Raw genomic sequence first — 19,483 nt, 5'->3', positions numbered from 1 at the left:
GGGCTGTGCTGTGCGGTGCTGTGCGGGGCTGTGCTGTGCGGGGCTGTGCGGGGCTGTGCGGTGCGGTGCGGTGCGGTGCTGTGCGGGGCTGTGCGGTGCGGTGCTGTGCGGGGCTGTGCGGGGCTGTGCTGTGCGGGGCTGTGCGGGGCTGTGCTGTGCGGGGCTGTGCGGTGCGGTGCGGGGCTGTGTTGTGCGGGGCTGTGCGGGGCTGTGCGGTGCGGTGCGGGGCTGTGCGGGGCTGTGCTGTGCGGGGCTGTGCGGGGCTGTGCTGTGCGGGGCTGTGCGGGGCGGGGCTGTGCGGGGCTGTGCGGGGCGGGGCTGTGCGGGGCTGTGCGGGGCTGAGCTGGGCTGTGCTGTGCTGTGCGGGGCTGAGCTGGGCTGTGCTGTGCGGGGCTGTGCGGGGCTGTGCGGGGCTGTGCTGTGCGGGGCTGTGCGGGGCTGTGCTGTGCGGGGCTGTGCTGTGCGGGGCTGTGCGGGGCTGTGCGGGGCTGTGCTGTGCGGGGCTGTGCGGGGCGGGGCTGTGCGGGGCTGTGCGGGGCTGTGCGGGGCTGTGCGGTGCGGTGCGGTGCGGTGCGGTGAGGGGCTGTGCGGGGCTGTGCGGGGCTGTGCTGGGCTGTGCGGGGCTGTGCTGTGCGGGGCTGTGCGGGGCTGTGCGGGGCTGTGCTGGGCTGTGCGGGGCTGTGCGGGGCTGTGCTGTGGGGCTGTGCGGGGCTGTGCTGTGGGGCACGGGGCTGTGCTGTGCTGTGCGGGGCTGTGCGGTGCGGGGCTGTGCGGGGCTGTGCGGGGCTGTGCGGGGCTGTGCGGTGCTGTGCTGTGCGGTGCGGGGCTGTGCTGTTCGGGGCTGTGCGGGGCTGTGCGGGGCTGTGCGGGGCTGTGCTGTGGGGCACGGGGCTGTGCTGTTCGGGGCTGTGCGGGGCTGTGCGGGGCTGTGCGGGGCTGTGCGGTGCGGTGCGGTGCGGGGCTGTGCTGTGCGGGGCTGTGCGGGGCGGGGCTGTGCGGGGCTGTGCGGTGCGGGGCTGTGCGGGGCTGTGCTGTGCGGGGCTGTGCGGTGCGGGGCTGTGCGGGGCTGTGCGGTGCGGGGCTGTGCGGGGCTGTGCGGGGCTGTGCGGGGCTGTGCGGGGCTGTGCGGTGCGGGGCTGTGCGGGGCTGTGCGGGGCTGTGCGGGGCTGTGCGGGGCTGTGCGGGGCTGTGCGGTGCGGGGCTGTGCGGGGCTGTGCGGGGCTGTGCGGGGCTGTGCGGGGCTGTGCGGGGCTGTGCGGTGCGGGGCTGTGCGGGGCTGTGCGGGGCTGTGCGGGGCTGTGCGGGGCTGTGCTGTGCGGGGCTGTGCTGTGCGGGGCTGTGCGGTGCGGGGCTGTGCGGGGCTGTGCGGGGCTGTGCGGTGCGGGGCTGTGCGGGGCTGTGCGGGGCTGTGCGGTGCGGTGCTGTGCTGTGCGGGGCTGTGCGGGGCTGTGCGGGGCTGTGCGGGGCTGTGCGGGGCTGTGCTGTGCGGGGCTGTGCGGGGCTGTGCGGGGCTGTGCGGGGCTGTGCGGGGCTGTGCGGGGCTGTGCTGTGCGGGGCTGTGCGGGGCTGTGCGGGGCTGTGCGGGGCTGTGCGGTGCGGTGCTGTGGGGGGCTGTGCGGGGCGGGGCTGTGCTGTGCGAGGCTGTGCTGTGCGAGGCTGTGCGGGGCTGTGCGGGGCGGGGCTGTGCTGTGCGGGGCTGTGCGGGGCTGTGCTGTGCGGGGCTGTGCGGGGCTGTGCGGGGCTGTGCGGGGCTGTGCGGGGCTGTGCGGGGCTGTGCTGTGGGGCTGTCCGGGGCTGTGCGGTGCGGGGCTGTGCGGGGCTGTGTGGGGCTGTGCGGGGCTGTGCGGGGCTGTGCGGTGCGGGGCTGTGCTGGGCTGTGCGGGGCTGTGCGGGGCTGTGCGGGGCTGTGCGGGGCTGTGCTGTGCGGGGCTGTGCTGTGCGGGGCTGTGCGGGGCTGTGCGGGGCTGTGCTGTGCGGGGCTGTGCTGTGCGGGGCTGTGCGGGGCTGTGCGGGGCTGTGCGGGGCTGTGTGGGGCTGTGCTGTGCGGGGCTGTGCGGGGCTGTGCTGTGGGGCACGGGGCGGTGCGGGGCTGTGCTGTGCGGGGCTGTGCGGGGCTGTGCGGGGCTGTGCGGGGCTGTGCGGGGCTGTGCGGGGCTGTGCGGGGCTGTGCGGGGCTGTGCTGTGCGGGGCTGTGCGGGGCTGTGCGGTGCGGGGCTGTGCTGTGCGGGGCTGTGCGGGGCTGTGCGGGGCTGTGCTGTGCGGGGCTGTGCGGTGCGGGGCTGTGCGGGGCTGTGCGGGGCTGTGCGGGGCTGTGCGGGGCTGTGCGGTGCGGGGCTGTGCGGGGCTGTGCGGGGCGGGGCTGTGCTGTGCGGGGCTGTGCTGTGCGGGGCTGTGCGGGGCTGTGCTGTGCGGGGCGGAGCTGTGCTGTGCGGGGCTGTGCGGGGCTGTGCGGGGCTGTGCGGGGCTGTGCGGGGCTGTGCGGGGCTGTGCGGGGCTGTGCGGGGCTGTGCGGGGCTGTGCGGGGCTGTGCTGTGGGGCACGGGGCGGTGCGGTGCGGGGCTGTGCTGTGCTGTGCGGGGCTGTGCTGTGCGGGGCTGTGCGGGGCTGTGCGGGGCTGTGCGGGGCGGGGCTGTGCGGTGCGGGGCTGTGCGGGGCTGTGCTGTGCGGGGCTGTGCTGTGCGGGGCTGTGCGGGGCTGTGCTGTGCGGGGCTGTGCGGTGCGGGGCTGTGCGGGGCTGTGCGGGGCTGTGCTGTGCGGGGCTGTGCGGGGCTGTGCGGGGCTGTGCGGGGCTGTGCGGGGCTGTGCGGGGCTGTGCGGTGCGGGGCTGTGCGGTGCGGGGCTGTGCGGGGCTGTGCGGGGCTGTGCTGTGCTGTGCGGGGCTGTGCTGTGCGGGGCTGTGCGGGGCTGTGCGGGGCTGTGCGGGGCTGTGCGGTGCGGGGCTGTGCGGGGCTGTGCGGTGCGGGGCTGTGCGGTGCGGGGCTGTGCGGGGCTGTGCGGGGCTGTGCTGTGCTGTGCGGGGCTGTGCGGGGCTGTGCGGGGCTGTGCGGGGCTGTGCTGTGCTGTGCGGGGCTGTGCGGGGCTGTGCGGGGCTGTGCTGTGCTGTGCGGGGCTGTGCGGGGCTGTGCGGGGCTGTGCTGTGCGGGGCTGTGCGGGGCTGTGCGGGGCTGTGCGGGGCTGTGCGGGGCTGTGCTGTGCGGGGCTGTGCGGGGCTGTGCGGGGCTGTGCGGGGCTGTGCGGGGCTGTGCTGTGCGGGGCTGTGCGGGGCTGTGCGGGGCTGTGCTGTGCGGGGCTGTGCGGGGCTGTGCGGGGCTGTGCGGGGCTGTGCTGTGCTGTGCGGGGCTGTGCGGGGCTGTGCTGTGCGGGGCTGTGCGGGGCTGTGCTGTGCTGTGCGGGGCTGTGCTGTGCTGTGCGGGGCTGTGCGGGGCTGTGCGGGGCTGTGCTGTGCGGGGCTGTGCGGTGCGGGGCTGTGCTGTGCGGGGCTGTGCGGGGCTGTGCGGGGCTGTGCGGGGCTGTGTGGGGCTGTGCTGTGGGGGGCTGTGCGGGGCTGTGCTGGGCTGTGCGGGGCTGTGCTGTGCGGGGCTGTGCTGTGCGGGGCTGTGCGGTGCGGGGCTGTGCGGGGCTGTGCGGGGCTGTGCGGGGCTGTGCTGTGCGGGGCTGTGCGGTGCGGGGCTGTGCGGGGCTGTGCGGGGCTGTGCGGGGCTGTGCGGGGCTGTGCGGTGCGGGGCTGTGCGGGGCTGTGCGGGGCTGTGCGGGGCTGTGCTGTGCGGGGCTGTGCGGTGCGGGGCTGTGCGGGGCTGTGCGGTGCGGGGCTGTGCGGGGCGGGGCTGTGGGGCACGGGGCTGTGCTGTGCGGTGCGGGGCTGTGCGGGGCTGTGCGGGGCTGTGCGGTGCGGGGCTGTGCTGTGCGGGGCTGTGCGGGGCTGTGCGGGGCTGTGCGGGGCTGTGCTGTGCTGTGCGGGGCTGTGCGGGGCTGTGCGGGGCTGTGCTGTGCTGTGCGGGGCTGTGCGGGGCTGTGCGGGGCTGTGCGGGGCTGTGCTGTGCGGGGCTGTGCGGTGCGGGGCTGTGCGGGGCTGTGCGGGGCTGTGCGGGGCTGTGCTGTGCGGTGGGGCTGTGCGGGGCTGTGCTGTGCGGGGCTGTGCGGGGCTGTGCGGGGCTGTGCTGTGGGGCTGTGCTGTGCGGGGCTGTGCGGGGCTGTGCGGGGCGGGGCTGTGGGGCACGGGGCGGTGCGGGGCTGTGCGGTGCGGGGCTGTGCGGGGCTGTGCGGGGCTGTGCTGTGGGGCTGTGCTGTGCGGGGCTGTGCGGGGCTGTGCGGGGCTGTACGGGGCTGTGCGGGGCTGTGCTGTGGGGCTGTGCTGTGCGGGGCTGTGCGGGGCTGTGCGGGGCTGTGCGGGGCTGTGCGGTGCGGGGCTGTGCGGGGCGGGGCTGTGGGGCACGGGGCGGTGCGGGGCTGTGCGGGGCGGGGCTGTGGGGCACGGGGCGGTGCGGGGCTGTGCTGTGCGGGGCTGTGCGGGGCGGGGCTGTGGGGCACGGGGCGGTGCGGGGCTGTGCTGTGCGGGGCTGTGCGGGGCTGTGCTGTGGGGCTGTGCTGTGCGGGGCTGTGCGGGGCTGTGCGGGGCTGTGCGGGGCTGTGCTGTGCGGGGCTGTGCGGGGCTGTGCGGGGCTGTGCGGGGCTGTGCTGTGCGGGGCTGTGCGGGGCGGTGCGGGGCTGTGCTGTGCGGGGCGGGGCGGGGCTGTGCTGTGCGGGGCGGGGCGGGGCTGTGGGGCACGGGGCGGTGCGGGGCTGTGCGGTGCGGTGCGGGGCTGTGCGGGGCTGTGCGGGGCTGTGCGGGGCGGGGCTGTGCTGTGCGGGGCTGTGCGGGGCTGTGCGGGGCTGTGCGGGGCGGGGCTGTGCTGTGCGGGGCTGTGCGGGGCTGTGCGGGGCGGTGCGGGGCTGTGCGGGGCTGTGCGGGGCTGTGCGGGGCTGTGCGGGGCTGTGCGGGGCTGTGCGGGGCGGGGCTGTGCTGTGCGGGGCTGTGCGGGGCTGTGCGGGGCTGTGCGGGGCTGTGCTGTGGGGCTGTGCTGTGCGGGGCTGTGCGGGGCTGTGCGGGGCTGTGCGGGGCTGTGCTGTGCGGGGCGGGGCTGTGCGGGGCTGTGCGGGGCTGTGCTGTGTGGGGCTGTGCGGGGCTGTGCGGGGCTGTGCTGTGCGGGGCTGTGCGGGGCTGTGCTGTGCGGGGCTGTGCGGGGCTGTGCTGTGCGGGGCTGTGCGGGGCTGTGCGGGGCTGTGCGGGGCTGTGCGGTGCGGGGCGGGGCTGTGCGGGGCTGTGCTGTGCGGGGCTGTGCGGTGCGGGGCTGTGCGGGGCTGTGCTGTGCGGGGCTGTGCGGGGCTGTGCGGTGCGGTGCAGGGCTGTGCGGGGCTGTGCGGGGCTGTGCGGTGCGGGGCTGTGCGGTGCGGGGCTGTGCGGGGCTGTGCTGTGCGGGGCTGTGCGGGGCTGTGCTGTGCGGGGCTGTGCTGTGCGGGGCTGTGCGGGGCTGTGCGGTGCGGGGCTGTGCTGTGCGGGGCTGTGCGGTGCGGTGCAGGGCTGTGCGGGGCTGTGCGGTGCGGTGCGGGGCTGTGCGGGGCTGTGCTGTGCGGGGCTGTGCTGTGCGGGGCTGTGCGGGGCTGTGCTGTGCGGTGCGGTGCGGTGCGGGGCTGTGCTGGGCTGTGCGGGGCTGTGCTGTGCGGGGCTGTGCTGTGCGGTGCGGGGCGGTGCGGGGCTGTGCGGGGCTGTGCTGTGCGGGGCTGTGCGGGGCTGTGCGGGGCTGTGCTGTGCGGGGCTGTGCGGGGCTGTGCGGGGCTGTGCTGTGCGGGGCTGTGCGGTGCGGGGCGGGGCTGTGCGGGGCGGGGCTGTGCGGTGCGGGGCTGTGCGGGGCTGTGCTGTGGGGCACGGGGCTGTGCGGGGCTGTGCTGTGCTGTGCGGGGCTGTGCGGTGCGGGGCTGTGCGGGGCTGTGCGGGGCTGTGCGGTGCGGGGCTGTGCGGGGCTGTGCGGGGCTGTGCGGGGCTGTGCGGGGCTGTGCGGGGCTGTGCGGTGCGGGGCTGTGCGGGGCTGTGCGGTGCGGGGCGGAGCTGTGCTGTGCGGGGCTGTGCGGGGCTGTGCGGGGCTGTGCGGTGCGGTGCAGGGCTGTGCGGGGCTGTGCGGGGCTGTGCGGGGCTGTGCGGGGCTGTGCGGGGCTGTGCGGGGCTGTGCGGTGCGGGGCTGTGCGGGGCTGTGCGGTGCGGGGCTGTGCGGGGCTGTGCGGGGCTGTGCGGGGCTGTGCGGGGCTGTGCGGGGCTGTGCGGTGCGGGGCTGTGCGGGGCTGTGCGGTGCGGGGCTGTGCGGGGCTGTGCGGGGCTGTGCAGGGCTGTGCGGGGCTGTGCGGGGCTGTGCGGTGCGGGGCGGAGCTGTGCTGTGCGGGGCTGTGCGGGGCTGTGCGGTGCGGTGCAGGGCTGTGCGGGGCTGTGCGGGGCTGTGCGGTGCTGTGCTGTGCGGTGCGGGGTTTTTTCCCAGGGTAGAGGGGTCAATTACTAGGGGGCATAGGTTTAAGGTGAGAGGGGCAAAGTTTAGAGTAGATGTACGAGGCAAGTTTTTTACGCAGAGGGTAGTGGGTGCCTGGAACTCGCTACCGGAGGAGGTAGTGGAGGCAGGGACGATAGTGACATTTAAGGGGCAGCTTGACAAATATATGAATAGGATGGGAATAGAGGGATACGGACCCAGGAAGTGTAGAAGGTTGTAGTTTAGTCGGGCAGCATGGTTGGCACGGGCTTGGAGGGCCGAAGGGCCTGTTCCTGTGCTGTACATTTCTTTGTTCTTTGTTCTTTGTCTGCAATTCCCGTAACAGCCCCCCCCCCGAACAGGCGCCGGAATGTGGCAACTAGGGCCTTTCACAGTAACTTCATTTGAAGCCTACTTGTGACAATAAGCGATTTTCATTTCATTTCATTTCATTTCAATGCCCAGGGATTTTCCTATTCCCTTTCTTGAACTTACTTGCTGTAGTATCCGAGCCTTTGACCTGTCCTGGTAGCCACAGTATTAATGTGGCTGGGTCCAGTTCAGTTTCTGATCAATGATAACCCCCAGGGTGTTGATTGTGGGGATTCAGCGATGGTAACGCCATTGAATGTCAAGGGGCAGTGGTTAGATCCTCGCCTGTTTGGACAGGGACTGCAACATTATCTGAGGAGTCGCAAATAGTGGTCATTGTGCAGTCACCCGCACTTCTGACCTTATGATGGAGGGAGGCTGTGGATAAAGCAGCAAAGGTGTTTTGTCTTCTGGACCTTCAACAACTGGAAATAGTCAGCATCTATCTGCCCTGTATCATCCTTAAAGGACTCCGTGTGATTTGGATGGACTAAGAGGATAGAGTGGGCAAACCAATGGCAGATGCTGTATAATTTGGATACGTGAGGTTATTCACTTTGGAAGCAAAAACAGGAAGGCAGATTTCTCCCTGAATGGTTGTAAATTGGGGGAGGGGAGTGTGCAGCGGGACCTGGGTGTCCTTGTGCACCAGTCGCTGAAGGTAAGCATGGAGGTGCAGCAGGCGGTAAAGAAGGCTATTGGTATGTTGGCCTTCATTGCGAGAGGTTTCGAGTACAGGAGCAGGGATGTGTGGCTGCAATTATACAGGGTCTTGGTGAGGCCACACCGGGAGTATTGTGGGCAGTTTTGGTCTCCTTCTCTGAGGAAGGATGTTCTTGCTCTCGAGGGAGAGCAGCGAAGGTTTACCAGACTGATTCCAGGGATGTTGGGGCTGTCATATGAGGAGAGATTGACTCGGTTGGGATTGTTCTCGCTGGAGTTCAGAAGAATGAGGGGGGATCTCAGAGACTTATAAAAATCGAACAGGACTGGACAGGGTCGATGCAGGAAGGATGTTCCTGATGGTGGGGGGGACTGGACAGGGTAGATGCAGGAAGGATGTTCTCGATGGTGGGGGGGACTGGACAGGGTGGATGCAGGAAGGATGTTCTCGATGGTGGGGGGGACTGGACAGGGTGGATGCAGGAAGGATGTTCCCGATGGTGGGGGGGACTGGACAGGGTAGATGCAGGAAGGATGTTCCCGATGGTGGGGGGGACTGGACAGGGTGGATGCAGGAAGGATGTTCCCGATGGTGGGGGGGACTGGACAGGGTAGATGCAGGAAGGATGTTCCCGATGGTGGGGGGGACTGGACAGGGTGGATGCAGGAAGGATGTTCCCGATGGTGGGGGGGGACTGGACAGGGTAGATGCAGGAAGGATGTTCCCGATGGTGGGGGGGGACCGGACAGGGTAGATGCAGGAAGGATGTTCCCGATGGTGGGGGGGACTGGACAGGGTAGATGCAGGAAGGATGTTCCCGATGGTGAGGGGGACTGGACAGGGTCGATGCAGGAAGGATGTTCCCGATGGTGGGGGGGACTGGACAGGGTGGATGCAGGAAGGATGTTCCCGATGATGGGGGGGGACTGGACAGGGTAGATGCAGGAAGGATGTTCCCGATGGTGAGGGGGACTGGACAGGGTAGATGCAGGAAGGATGTTCCCGATGGTGGGGGGGACTGGACAGGGTCGATGCAGGAAGGATGTTCCCGATGGTGGGGGGGGACTGGACAGGGTGGATGCAGGAAGGATGTTCCCGATGGTGGGGGGGACTGGACAGGGTAGATGCAGGAAGGATGTTCCCGATGGTGGGGGGGACTGGACAGGGTCGATGCAGGAAGGATGTTCCCGATGGTGGGGGGGACTGGACAGGGTAGATGCAGGAAGGATGTTCCCGATGGTGAGGGGGACTGGACAGGGTCGATGCAGGAAGGATGTTCCCGATGGTGAGGGGGACTGGACAGGGTAGATGCAGGAAGGATGTTCCCGATGGTGGGGGGGACTGGACAGGGTCGATGCAGGAAGGATGTTCCCGATGGTGGGGGGGACTGGACAGGGTAGATGCAGGAAGGATGTTCCCGATGGTGGGGGGGACTGGACAGGGTCGATGCAGGAAGGATGTTCCCGATGGTGGGGGGGGACTGGACAGGGTCGATGCAGGAAGGATGTTCCCGATGGTGGGGGGGACTGGACAGGGTAGATGCAGGAAGGATGTTCCCGATGGTGGGGGGGACTGGACAGGGTCGATGCAGGAGGAAGTTCCCGATGGTGGGGGGGGACTGGACAGGGTGGATGCAGGAAGGATGTTCCCGATGGTGAGGGGGACTGGACAGGGTAGATGCAGGAAGGATGTTCCCGATGGTGGGGGGGACTGGACAGGGTGGATGCAGGAAGGATGTTCCCGATGGTGGGGGGGACCGGACGGGGTAGATGCAGGAAGGATGTTCCCGATGGTGGGGGGGACTGGACAGGGTCGATGCAGGAAGGATGTTCCCGATGGTGGGGGGGGGACTGGACAGGGTAGATGCAGGAAGGATGTTCCCGATGGTGGGGGGAGACTGGACAGGGTCGATGCAGGAAGGATGTTCCCGATGGTGGGTGTGTCCAGAACCAGGGGTCACAGCCTGAGGATTCAGGGTAAACCATTTCGGACAGATATTGGAGCCATTTCTTCACCCAGAGAGTGGTCGGCCCGTGGAATTTACTCCCACAGGAAGTAGTTGAGGCCAAAGCATTACAGAGGAGGAGGTGCTGCAAGTCTTAAAGCGCATCAAGGTAGATAAATCCCCGGGACCTGATGAAATGTATCCCAGGATGTTGTGGGAGGCTAGGGAGGAAATTGCGGGTCCCCTAACAGAGATATTTGAATCATCGGCAGCCACAGGTGAGGTGCCTGAAGATTGGAGAGTGGCGAATGTTGTGCCCTTGTTTAAGAAGGGCAGCAGGGAAAAGCCTGGGAACTACAGACCGGTGAGCCTAACGTCTGTAGTAGGTAAGTTGCTAGAAGGTATTCTGAGAGACAGGATCTACAAGCATTTAGAGAGGCAAGGACTGATTCGGGGCAGGCAGCATGGCTTTGTGCGTGGAAAATCATGTCTCACAAATTTGATTGAGTTTTTTGAGGGAGTGACCAAGAAGGTAGATGAGGGCAGTGCAGTAGACGTTGTCTACATGGACTTGAGCAAAGCCTTTGACAAGGTACCGCATGGTAGGTTGTTGCAGAAGGTTAAAGCTCACGGGATCCAGGGTGAGGTTGCCAATTGGATTCAAAATTGGCTGGATGACAGAAGGTGGTTGTAGAGGGTTGTTTTTCAAACTGGAGGCCTGTGACCAGTGGTGTGCCTCAGGGATCGGTGCTGGGTCCACTGTTATTTGTGATTTATATTAATGATTTGGATGAGAATTTAGGAGGCATGGTTAGTAAGTTTGCAGATGACACCAAGATTGGTGGCACAGTGGATAGTGAAGAAGGTTATCTAGGATTGCAACGGGATCTTGATCAATTAGGCCAGTGGGCCGTCGAATGGCAGATGGAGTTTAATTTAGGTAAATGTGAGGTGATGCATTTTGGCAGATCGAATCAGGCCAGGACCTACTCAGTTAATGGTATGGCGTTGGGGAGAGTTATAGAACAAAGAGATCTAGGAGTACAGGTTCATAGCTCCTTGAAGGTGGAGTCGCAGGTGGACAGGGTGGTGAAGAAGGCATTCGGCATGCTTGGTTTCATTGGTCAGAACATTGAATACAGGAGTTGGGACGTCTTGTTGAAGTTGTACAAGACATTGGTACGGCCACACTTGGAATACTGTGTGCAGTTCTGGTCACCCTATTATAGAAAGGATATTATTAAACTAGAAAGAGTGCAGAAAAGATTTACTAGGATGTTGCCGGGACTTGATGGTTTGAGTTATAAGGAGAGGCTGGATAGACTGGGACTTTTTTCCCTGGAGCGTAGGAGGCTTAGGGGTGATCTTATAGAGGTCTATAAAATAATGAGGGGCATAGATAAGGTAGATAGTCAACATCTTTACCCAAAGGTAGGGGAGTCTAAAACTAGAGGGCATAGGTTTAAGGTGAGAGGGGAGAGATTCAGAAGGGCCCAGAGGGGCAATTTCTTCACTCAGAGGGTAGTGAGTGTCTGGAATGGGCTGCCAGAGGTAGTAGTAGAGGCGGGTACAATTGTGTCTTTTAAAAAACATTTAGATAGTTACATGGGTAAGATGGGTATAGAGGGTTATAGGCCAAGTGCGGGCAACTGGGACTAGCTTAATGGTAAAAACTGGGCGGCATGGACTGGTTGGGCCGAAGGGCCTGTTTCCATGCTGTAAACTTCTATGATTCTATGATTCTATGATTCATTGAATGTTTTCAAGAAGCAGTTAGATATTGTACTGAGGGTGAAGGGGATCAAAGGCTATGGGGAGAAAGCGGGATTGGGCTATTGAGTTGGATGATCAGCTATGATGGTGATAAATGGGGGAGCGGGCTCGAAGGGCCAAAAGGCCTCCTCCTGCTCCAATTTGCTTTGTTTCTGTAATTAAACAAACCTCGATCATATTGACCTGTAATCATCCATTGGTCGACTCTGGCACAGTTTGGCAGTGTCCAATTCGAGAGAAACAAACATTTCCTCTGATAGCCCTTCACCCAGACACGGACAGCCCCTCACCCAGACACGGACAGCACCTCACCCAGACACGGACAGCCCCTCACCCAGACACGGACAGCCCTTCACCCAGACACGGACAGCCCCTCACCCAGACACGGACAGCCCCTCACCCAGACACGGACAGCCCTTCACCCAGACACGGACAGCCCCTCACCCAGACACGGACAGCCCTTCACCCAGACACGGACAGCCCCTCACCCAGACACGGACAGCCCCTCACCCAGACACGGACAGCCCCTCACCCAGACACGGACAGCCCCTCACCCAGACACGGACAGCCCCTCACCCAGACACGGACAGCCCCTCACCCAGACACGGACAGCCCCTCACCCAGACACGGACAGCCCCTCACCCAGACACGGACAGCCCTTCACCCAGACACGGACAGCCCCTCACCCAGACACGGACAGCCCCTCACCCAGGGTCGATGAAAAGCTGCACCAGGAAGGTGAAGGAGAGGACCACACAGGAGCAGATGAAGGCCGCGCCGCTCTGCTTCTCCCTCTCCACCGAGAAACGGCACTCCAACTCCGGGTCAGTGAACCGCATTGACAGGCGGTTTGTGGATCTCCCTTTCAACCTGTTAAAGGCAGAGACCATGAAAGTGGGTGATTGGAGTGAGACTTTTCAAAACCACCTCGTAACCATCCCCCTCTTCCCCACACTCGTCCCCGTCTCTCTCCATCCTGAACCCCAGTATTCATTCCCTAATCCCACCCCCTCCCTCCTCTCTCTCCTTCCCCACACTCGTCCCCGTCTCTCTCCATCCTGAACCCCAGTATTCATTCCCTAATCCCACCCCCTCCCTCCTCTCTCTCCTTCCCCACACTCGTCCCCGTCTCTCTCCATCCTGAACCCCAGTATTCATTCCCTAATCCCACCCCCTCCCTCCTCTCTCTCCTTCCCCACACTCGTCCCCGTCTCTCTCCATCCTGAACCCCAGTATTCATTCCCTAATCCCACCCCCTCCCTCCTCTCTCTCCTTCCCCACACTCGTCCCCGTCTCTCTCCATCCTGAACCCCAGTATTCATTCCCTAATCCCACCCCCTCCCTCCTCTCTCCATCCTGAACCCCAGTATTCATTCCCTAATCCCACCCCCTCCCTCCTCTCTCTCCTTCCCCACACTCGTCCCCGTCTCTCTCCATCCTGAACCCCAGTATTCATTCCCTAATCCCACCCCCTCCCTCCTCTCTCTCCTTCCCCACACTCGTCCCCGTCTCTCTCCATCCTGAACCCCAGTATTCATTCCCTAATCCCACCCCCTCCCTCCTCTCTCTCCTTCCCCACACTCGTCCCCGTCTCTCTCCACCCTGAACCCCAGTATTCATTCCCTAATCCCACCCCCTCCCTCCTCTCTCTCCTTCCCCACACTCGTCCCCGTCTCTCTCCACCCTGAACCCCAGTATTCATTCCCTAATCCCACCCCCTCCCTCCTCTCTCTCCTTCCCCACACTCGTCCCCGTCTCTCTCCACCCTGAACCCCAGTATTCATTCCCTAATCCCACCCCCTCCCTCCTCTCTCCATCCTGAACCCCAGTATTCATTCCCTAATCCCACCCCCTCCCTCCTCTCTCTCCTTCCCCACACTCGTCCCCGTCTCTCTCCACCCTGAACCCCAGTATTCATTCCCTAATCCCACCCCCTCCCTCCTCTCTCTCCTTCCCCACACTCGTCCCCGTCTCTCTCCATCCTGAACCCCAGTATTCATTCCCTAATCCCACCCCCTCCCTCCTCTCTCTCCTTCCCCACACTGCTCCCTGTCGCTCTCTCTCAGATCACACTCCCTCCCTCTCTCTGTTCCTACTTTCTCCCTTCTTCTGGTCCCTCGCTCCCTCCCTCCCTCGACTCCCACTCCCTCTCTCAGCTCATACCCCCTCCCTCTCTCTCTGCTCACTCTCTTTCTCTCTGTCAGTTCCCCTTCCCTCTCTCTACTCTCACTCCCTCTCTCTCTGCTCTCCCTTTCTCTTTGTCAGTTCCCCTTCCCGCTCCCATGCCTCCTTGTGACCCCATATTATTTAGCAGCTGTACACACAGATAGAACCCAGTCCCCAGCATTAAGGCACAGTACGGAGTCTGACACCAGGTTAAAGTCCAAGAGGTTTGTTTCAAATCACTAGCTTTCGGAGCGCTGCTCCTTCCTGAGGAAGATTCACCTGAGGAAGGAGCAGCGCTCCGAAAGCTAGTGATTTTGAAACAAACCTGTTGGACTTTAACCTGGTGTTGTAAGACTTCTTACTGTGCTCCCCCCAGTCCAACGCCGGCATCTCCACATCATGGCATTAAGGCAGGCATTGCCCCTTGCCCCTCCCCCTTGCCCGCCCCCAGCTGTGTAGGGAGTGTTACTCACGCCTGCAGTGTTTCTCGCTCTAACAGGGCTGCATTCAATAAATGATTCAGCTCCAGCTGATTCTGCTGCGCATCATTCACCTGCTCTGATATATCACGCAATCGCAGGCGCCTCCGAGGATTGGGAAACGAAGGGTTAACGACCTACACAGAGAACAGGTTGGATTGGGAGAGTGAGTGAGTGACATGGGTGCTTATAACCAGAGAAGAGTCATATTGGACTGAAAACATTAACTCAGCTTCTCCTCACTGACAGTGCTGGACCTGCTGAGTTCAGCCAGGGTTCCCGGTTTGAATTTCAGTTTTCCAGCATGCACAGTATTTTGTTTTTGTTACACTCAATGTCTTCATGGTTTCCTTTGGTTCAGGAACATCTAATTAAACAGGAAGATGGTTACTAGAGACAGGTTGTCTGTGAGGTGTAAGAGACGAAAAGGTGTTAGGTTGATGCGTCTGGAATGAGAGTTACGGTGAGTTTAAGCTACAAGTGAATACATCGGATCCAAAATATGCGTTGTGAAATAAGCGGGAAGTTTGGCTTTTAGCTTTTGAATTTCAAAAGGGAGTTCAGAGGTGATCAGGAAAGTTGGGATCTTACAAATGTTTCAGAAGTAAATGGGGAAATGTACATCAACTTTTATTGACCCAAAAGCAGAGGCACAATCGGAATGTTGAAAGATTTTTATATTTGGAGCGGCACAGTGGCTGGCACTGTTGCTTCACAGCTCCAGGGTCCCAGGTTCAATTCCCGGCTTGGGTCACTGTCTGTGCGGAGTCTGCACGTCCTCCCTGTGTGTGCGTGGGTTTCCTCCGGGTGCTCCCACAGTCCAAAGATGTGCAGGTTAGGTGGATTGGCCGTGATAAATTGGCCCTCAGTGTCCAAAAGGGTTAAGTGGGGTTACTGGGTGGTGGGGATGGGGTGGAGGCGTGGGCTTAAGTAGGGTGCTCTTTCCAAGGGCCAGTGCAGACTCGATGGGCCGAATGGCCTCCTTCTGCACTGTAAATTCAATGATGTTCGAGGGCAATAGAATCTCAGATGAAAGAGGAAAAAGATATTTAAGGAGGGATTTTTAACTGAATTGAGTGGCGTTGGGGGGGGTGGGGTAGGGGTTGGGGGCTGGAGGACCAGATCCTTTGTGCATGAGCGGCCCTGGAAGTTTTGAATTTATTTTGTTGCAAAAAATATCTCTTACTGATAAAATATCTGAAAGAACAATCCAGACATTGAAAATGGCCATGCCAGCAAGGGCATTGCTGTTGGTGTTTGCTGCACAGGTCAGAGCCGCCCTCTGAGGTTCTTCAATGCAGCCAAAGAAATATTCGCAAAGTTTCGAATGGGAGCCGCCCACCCACAGCCACAAGCGTCTTTGGTTCTGAAAAACAATTCGTTTCTGAACCTCCCTTTGGAATTCCCACATCCGAGTGGGAATGTTTCAGAAGCCTTGAGGCTTCCCTTTGTTGAAATGAGAACAATTCCTTGACTTGGATCATATCACTGGATCTTTACAGTTTAAATGTGGAAGGGGATTGCTGCTGAGATACTTGTGTACTTTTCACCAGACAGGTTTCTTAGGTTCTGCGAGACTGTTTTAACCTAAATTTTTATCTTGTGGGCTTTAGCTTTTTTTCTTTTTAATACATCTTTTACTTTTTACAATTCTAAAGGTGTTGCTGCGACGCTATGCTTTTGAGGTCAGTAGCTCTTCCTCCTGACTTTCACAATACAAATGATTCACGATGAGTTTGACAGTCCTCACTCTGGGGTTTGGCTTGGTCAGTAATAACATCAGCCACACACAAACATCCTTTATTTCTTTTCAGATAACAGCGAGTGGTGCCGAATCTGCTTTGTCGATGCAGACCTCCTCCAGACCCAGTTCTCACCTGAAACCATTCCCACAAAAACAAAAAACTGCAGATGTTAGAAATCGGAAGTGAGAATTGTTGCGAATACCCAGCTGGGCCGGGCAGCAGCTGTGGAGTGAGAAACAGAGTTAACGTTTCTGATCAATCGCGACAGGTCATTGATCTGGTATCGTTAATGCTGTTTCGATCTCCACAGATGCTGCCCGGCCCTGCTGAGTAATCCCTGCACTTTCTGGGTTGATTTCAGTCCGATGGCTGTTGTACCAACTCCAGCAGTGACTAAAACCGTCTGGAAATCTCCCCCAACAATCACGTCATCATTCACTCGAGGAGTCTCACTTGGCCTTCGGCGCCCGGGATTCAGACTGGACTGGTATGGGCAGATTGCGGTTATCAATCCATGTGCTCAAGGTCTTCACTGACAGGCTTCACATGCAGTTAGCAGCTATCACAGGCTCATTCTGCTCGGCCCTGCCACACCGTGCCGCTCACTCACCTGTGCGTCAAGCTCCTCAGGGTCATCGGGGGTGGTGCAGGTGGGGTGGACACTGCCGTTACAGTCTGTGGTGTTGATCAACAGCGGCAAGTTTCCATTGGACGAGGTGAGAGACAACTTCTGTAAAAGAGCAGAGTGATCGCTAGTCAAATCAGCAAGAGTGAAAGAGAGAGACAGAAAGAAAACCCGAAGACATAGGGGCAGAGTTAGGCCACTCGGCCCATCGGGTCTGCTCCGCCATTCAATCAGGTCGAGAGGGCTAGAATACCAGACCAGGGATGTACTTCTGAGGCTGTATAAGGCTCTGGTCAGACCCCATTTGGAGTATTGTGAGCAGCGTTGTGCCCCGTATCTAAGGAAGGATGTGCTGGCCTTGGAAAGGGTCCAGAGGAGGTTCACAAGAATGATCCCTGGAATGAAGAGCTTGTCGTATGAGGAACGGTTGAGGACTCTGGGTCTGTACTCGTTGGAGTTTAGAAGGATGAGGGGGGATCTTATTGAAACTTACAGGATACTGCGAGGCCTGGATAGAGTGGACGTGGAGAGGATGTTTCCACTTGTAGGAAAATCTAGAAGCAGAGGACACCATCTCAGACTAAAGGGACGATCCTTTAAAACTGAGATGAGGAGGAATTTCTTCAGCCAGAGGGGGGTGAATCTGTGGAACTCTTTGCCGCAGAAGGCTGTGGAGGCCAAATCACTGAGTGTCTTTAAGACAGAGATAGATAGGTTCTTGATCAATAAGGGGATCAGGGGTTATGGGGAGAAGGCAGGAGAATGGGGTTGAGAAAATATCAGCCATGATTGAATGGCGGAGCAGACTCGATGGGCCGAGTGGCCTAATTCTGCTCCTATGACTTATGGTCTAATTCCAGATTTTTATTAAATTCAAATTTCACCATGTGCAGTGGTGGGATTGGAACCCGGGTCCCCGGACCATTACTCTGGGGCTCTGGTTAACTAGCCCAGTGGCAATATCACTACGCCACCGCTTCCCCGTGACTCGGCCTCATTACACAAGTTGAACCTGGCCAGTCTGGTAGGGGGTGAGGGCGGACTTGAAGAGGTACTACGCCTTCCCATCATCCTTGTCGGGAAGGGTTCAGATGGTTAAGATGAATATTCTTCCGAGTTTCTTGTTTGTGTTTCAATGTCGCGCAATGTCGCACAGTGGGCTAAACAGCTGGTTTGTAATGCATGTGTAATAAGCCATTATTATTGTATTATTATTCCCAGGTTTGATGTATTACTACTGGGCGGCAAACACTGAGAAAGTGTGGGACTGGGTTGAGGGCTTGGGGGCGGATGGGGGCAGGTGGAGGTGGCTGCTTGTATAGGTGGGAGTTTGAGGGCACTTGTTACATAGGATTAGAATTTACAGTGCAGAAGGAGGCCATTCGGCCCATCGAGTCTTCACCGGCTCTTGGAAAGAGCACCCTACCCAAGGTTAACACCTCCACCCTATCCCCATAACCCAGTAACCCCACCCAACACTAAGGGCAATTTTGGACACTAAGGGCAATTTATCATGGCCAATCCACCTAACCTGCACATCTTTGGACTGTGGGAGGAAACCGGAGCACCCGGAGGAAACCCACGCACACACGGGGAGGATGTGCAGACTCCGCAGACAGTGACCCATGTCGGAATCGAACCTGGGACCCTGGAGCTGTGAAGCAACTGTGCTAACCACTGTGCTACCGTGCTGCCCATCACCAGCTCCTGTTCTGTCCTCACTGGCCAGATTCTCTCCGAGTCCAGTGATAACAGCCTCTCTGAGAATCAATTCAGACAACACTTTAAAATAGAATCTACGTCACAACTGGCTCCGATCTGTGGGAACCGGAGTTTATACCGGTACGGTTGGATATATTGTACAAGATCTGGGGGGAAGACCATGCTGCCCGTCAGAATTTAAAAAACCCCTACACTTCCGAAGTCCGTATCCCTCTATTCCCATCCAAATCACGTACTTTTTTTTTTAATAAATAATTTATTGAAAATCTTTGGTCAACCAACACAGTACATTGTGCATCCTTTACACAACATTATAACAACACAAATAACAATGACCTATTTTATAAACAAACAAAAAAAAATGAATAAATAATAAATAACAAAAATGAAAACTAGCCCTAATTGGCAACTGCCTTATCACAAGTAACACGCTCCAAAAATATAATTTAACAGTCCAATATATAATTATCTGTAGCAACGACCTATACATACTATACAGTATATATTAACAACCCTGAGAGTCCTTCTGGTTCCTCCTCCCCCCCCCCCCCCCCCCCAACCCCTCCCCCCCCCCCCGATCCTGGGCTGCTGCTGCTGCCTTCTTTTTCCCATTCCGTCTATCTTTCTGCGAGGTATTCGACGAACGGTTGCCACCGCCTGGTGAACCCTTGAGCCGACCCCGTTAGGACGAACTTAATCCGCTCTAGCTTTATAAACCCCGCCATGTCATTTATCCAGGTCTCCACCCCCGGGGGCTTGGCTTCTTTCCACATTAACAATATCCTGCGCCGGGCTACTAGGGACGCAAAGGCCAAAACATCGGCCTCTCTCGCCTCCTGCACTCCCGGCTCTTGTGCAACCCCAAATATAGCCAACCCCCAGCTTGGTTCGACCCGGACTCCTACTACTTTTGAAAGCACCTTTGTCACCCCCATCCAAAACCCCTGTAGTGCCGGGCATGACCAAAACATATGGGTATGATTCGCTGGGCTTCTCGAGCACCTCGCACACCTATCCTCCACCCCAAAAACTTTACTGAGCCGTGCTCCAGTCATATGTTGTTTCGGGGCAACATCGTGGGCCGAAGGGCCTGTACTGCGCTGTATTGTTCTATGTTCTATGTTCTATATGTGCCCTGTGTAATACCTTAAACTGAATCAGGCTTAGCCTGGCACACGAGGACGACGAGTTTACCCTGCTTAGGGCATCTGCCCACAGCCCCTCCTCGATCTCCTCCCCTAGCTCTTCTTCCCATTTCCCTTTTAGTTCATCTACCATAGTCTCCCCTTCGTCCCTCATTTCCCTATATATATCTGACACCTTACCATCCCCCACCCATGTCTTTGAGATCACTCTGTCCTGCACCTCTTGTGTCGGGAGCTGCGGGAATTCCCTCACCTGTTGCCTCGCAAAAGCCCTCAGTTGCATATACCTGAATGCATTCCCTTGGGGCAACCCATATTTCTCGATCAGCGCTCCCAGACTCGCGAACTTCCCATCC

General features: G+C 60.4%; 1 protein-coding gene across 3 annotated transcripts in view; it reads right to left on the bottom strand.

Annotated features, from left to right (window-relative positions):
• The window catches only part of adcy3a (adenylate cyclase 3a), a 459,057-nt gene that overhangs the window by 356,974 nt on the left and 82,600 nt on the right, over window positions 1–19,483 (bottom strand). For all 3 annotated transcript variants that reach the window (XM_072515495.1, XM_072515496.1, XM_072515491.1), the window contains 3 exons: window positions 16,246–16,365; window positions 13,885–14,027; window positions 11,954–12,115 (listed from right to left, as the gene is read on the bottom strand). In XM_072515495.1, the coding sequence (XP_072371596.1) occupies window positions 11,954–12,115; window positions 13,885–14,027; window positions 16,246–16,365 (425 nt within the window). The remainder of the gene's footprint in view (window positions 1–11,953; window positions 12,116–13,884; window positions 14,028–16,245; window positions 16,366–19,483) is intronic.

Source organism: Scyliorhinus torazame, chromosome 1 (genome assembly GCF_047496885.1).
Source record: "Scyliorhinus torazame isolate Kashiwa2021f chromosome 1, sScyTor2.1, whole genome shotgun sequence".
In the NCBI taxonomy this organism is placed as follows: domain Eukaryota; kingdom Metazoa; phylum Chordata; class Chondrichthyes; order Carcharhiniformes; family Scyliorhinidae; genus Scyliorhinus; species Scyliorhinus torazame.
Note: the sequence above shows the minus strand (reverse complement) of the source record. Positions and strands in the feature narration are given on the sequence as shown.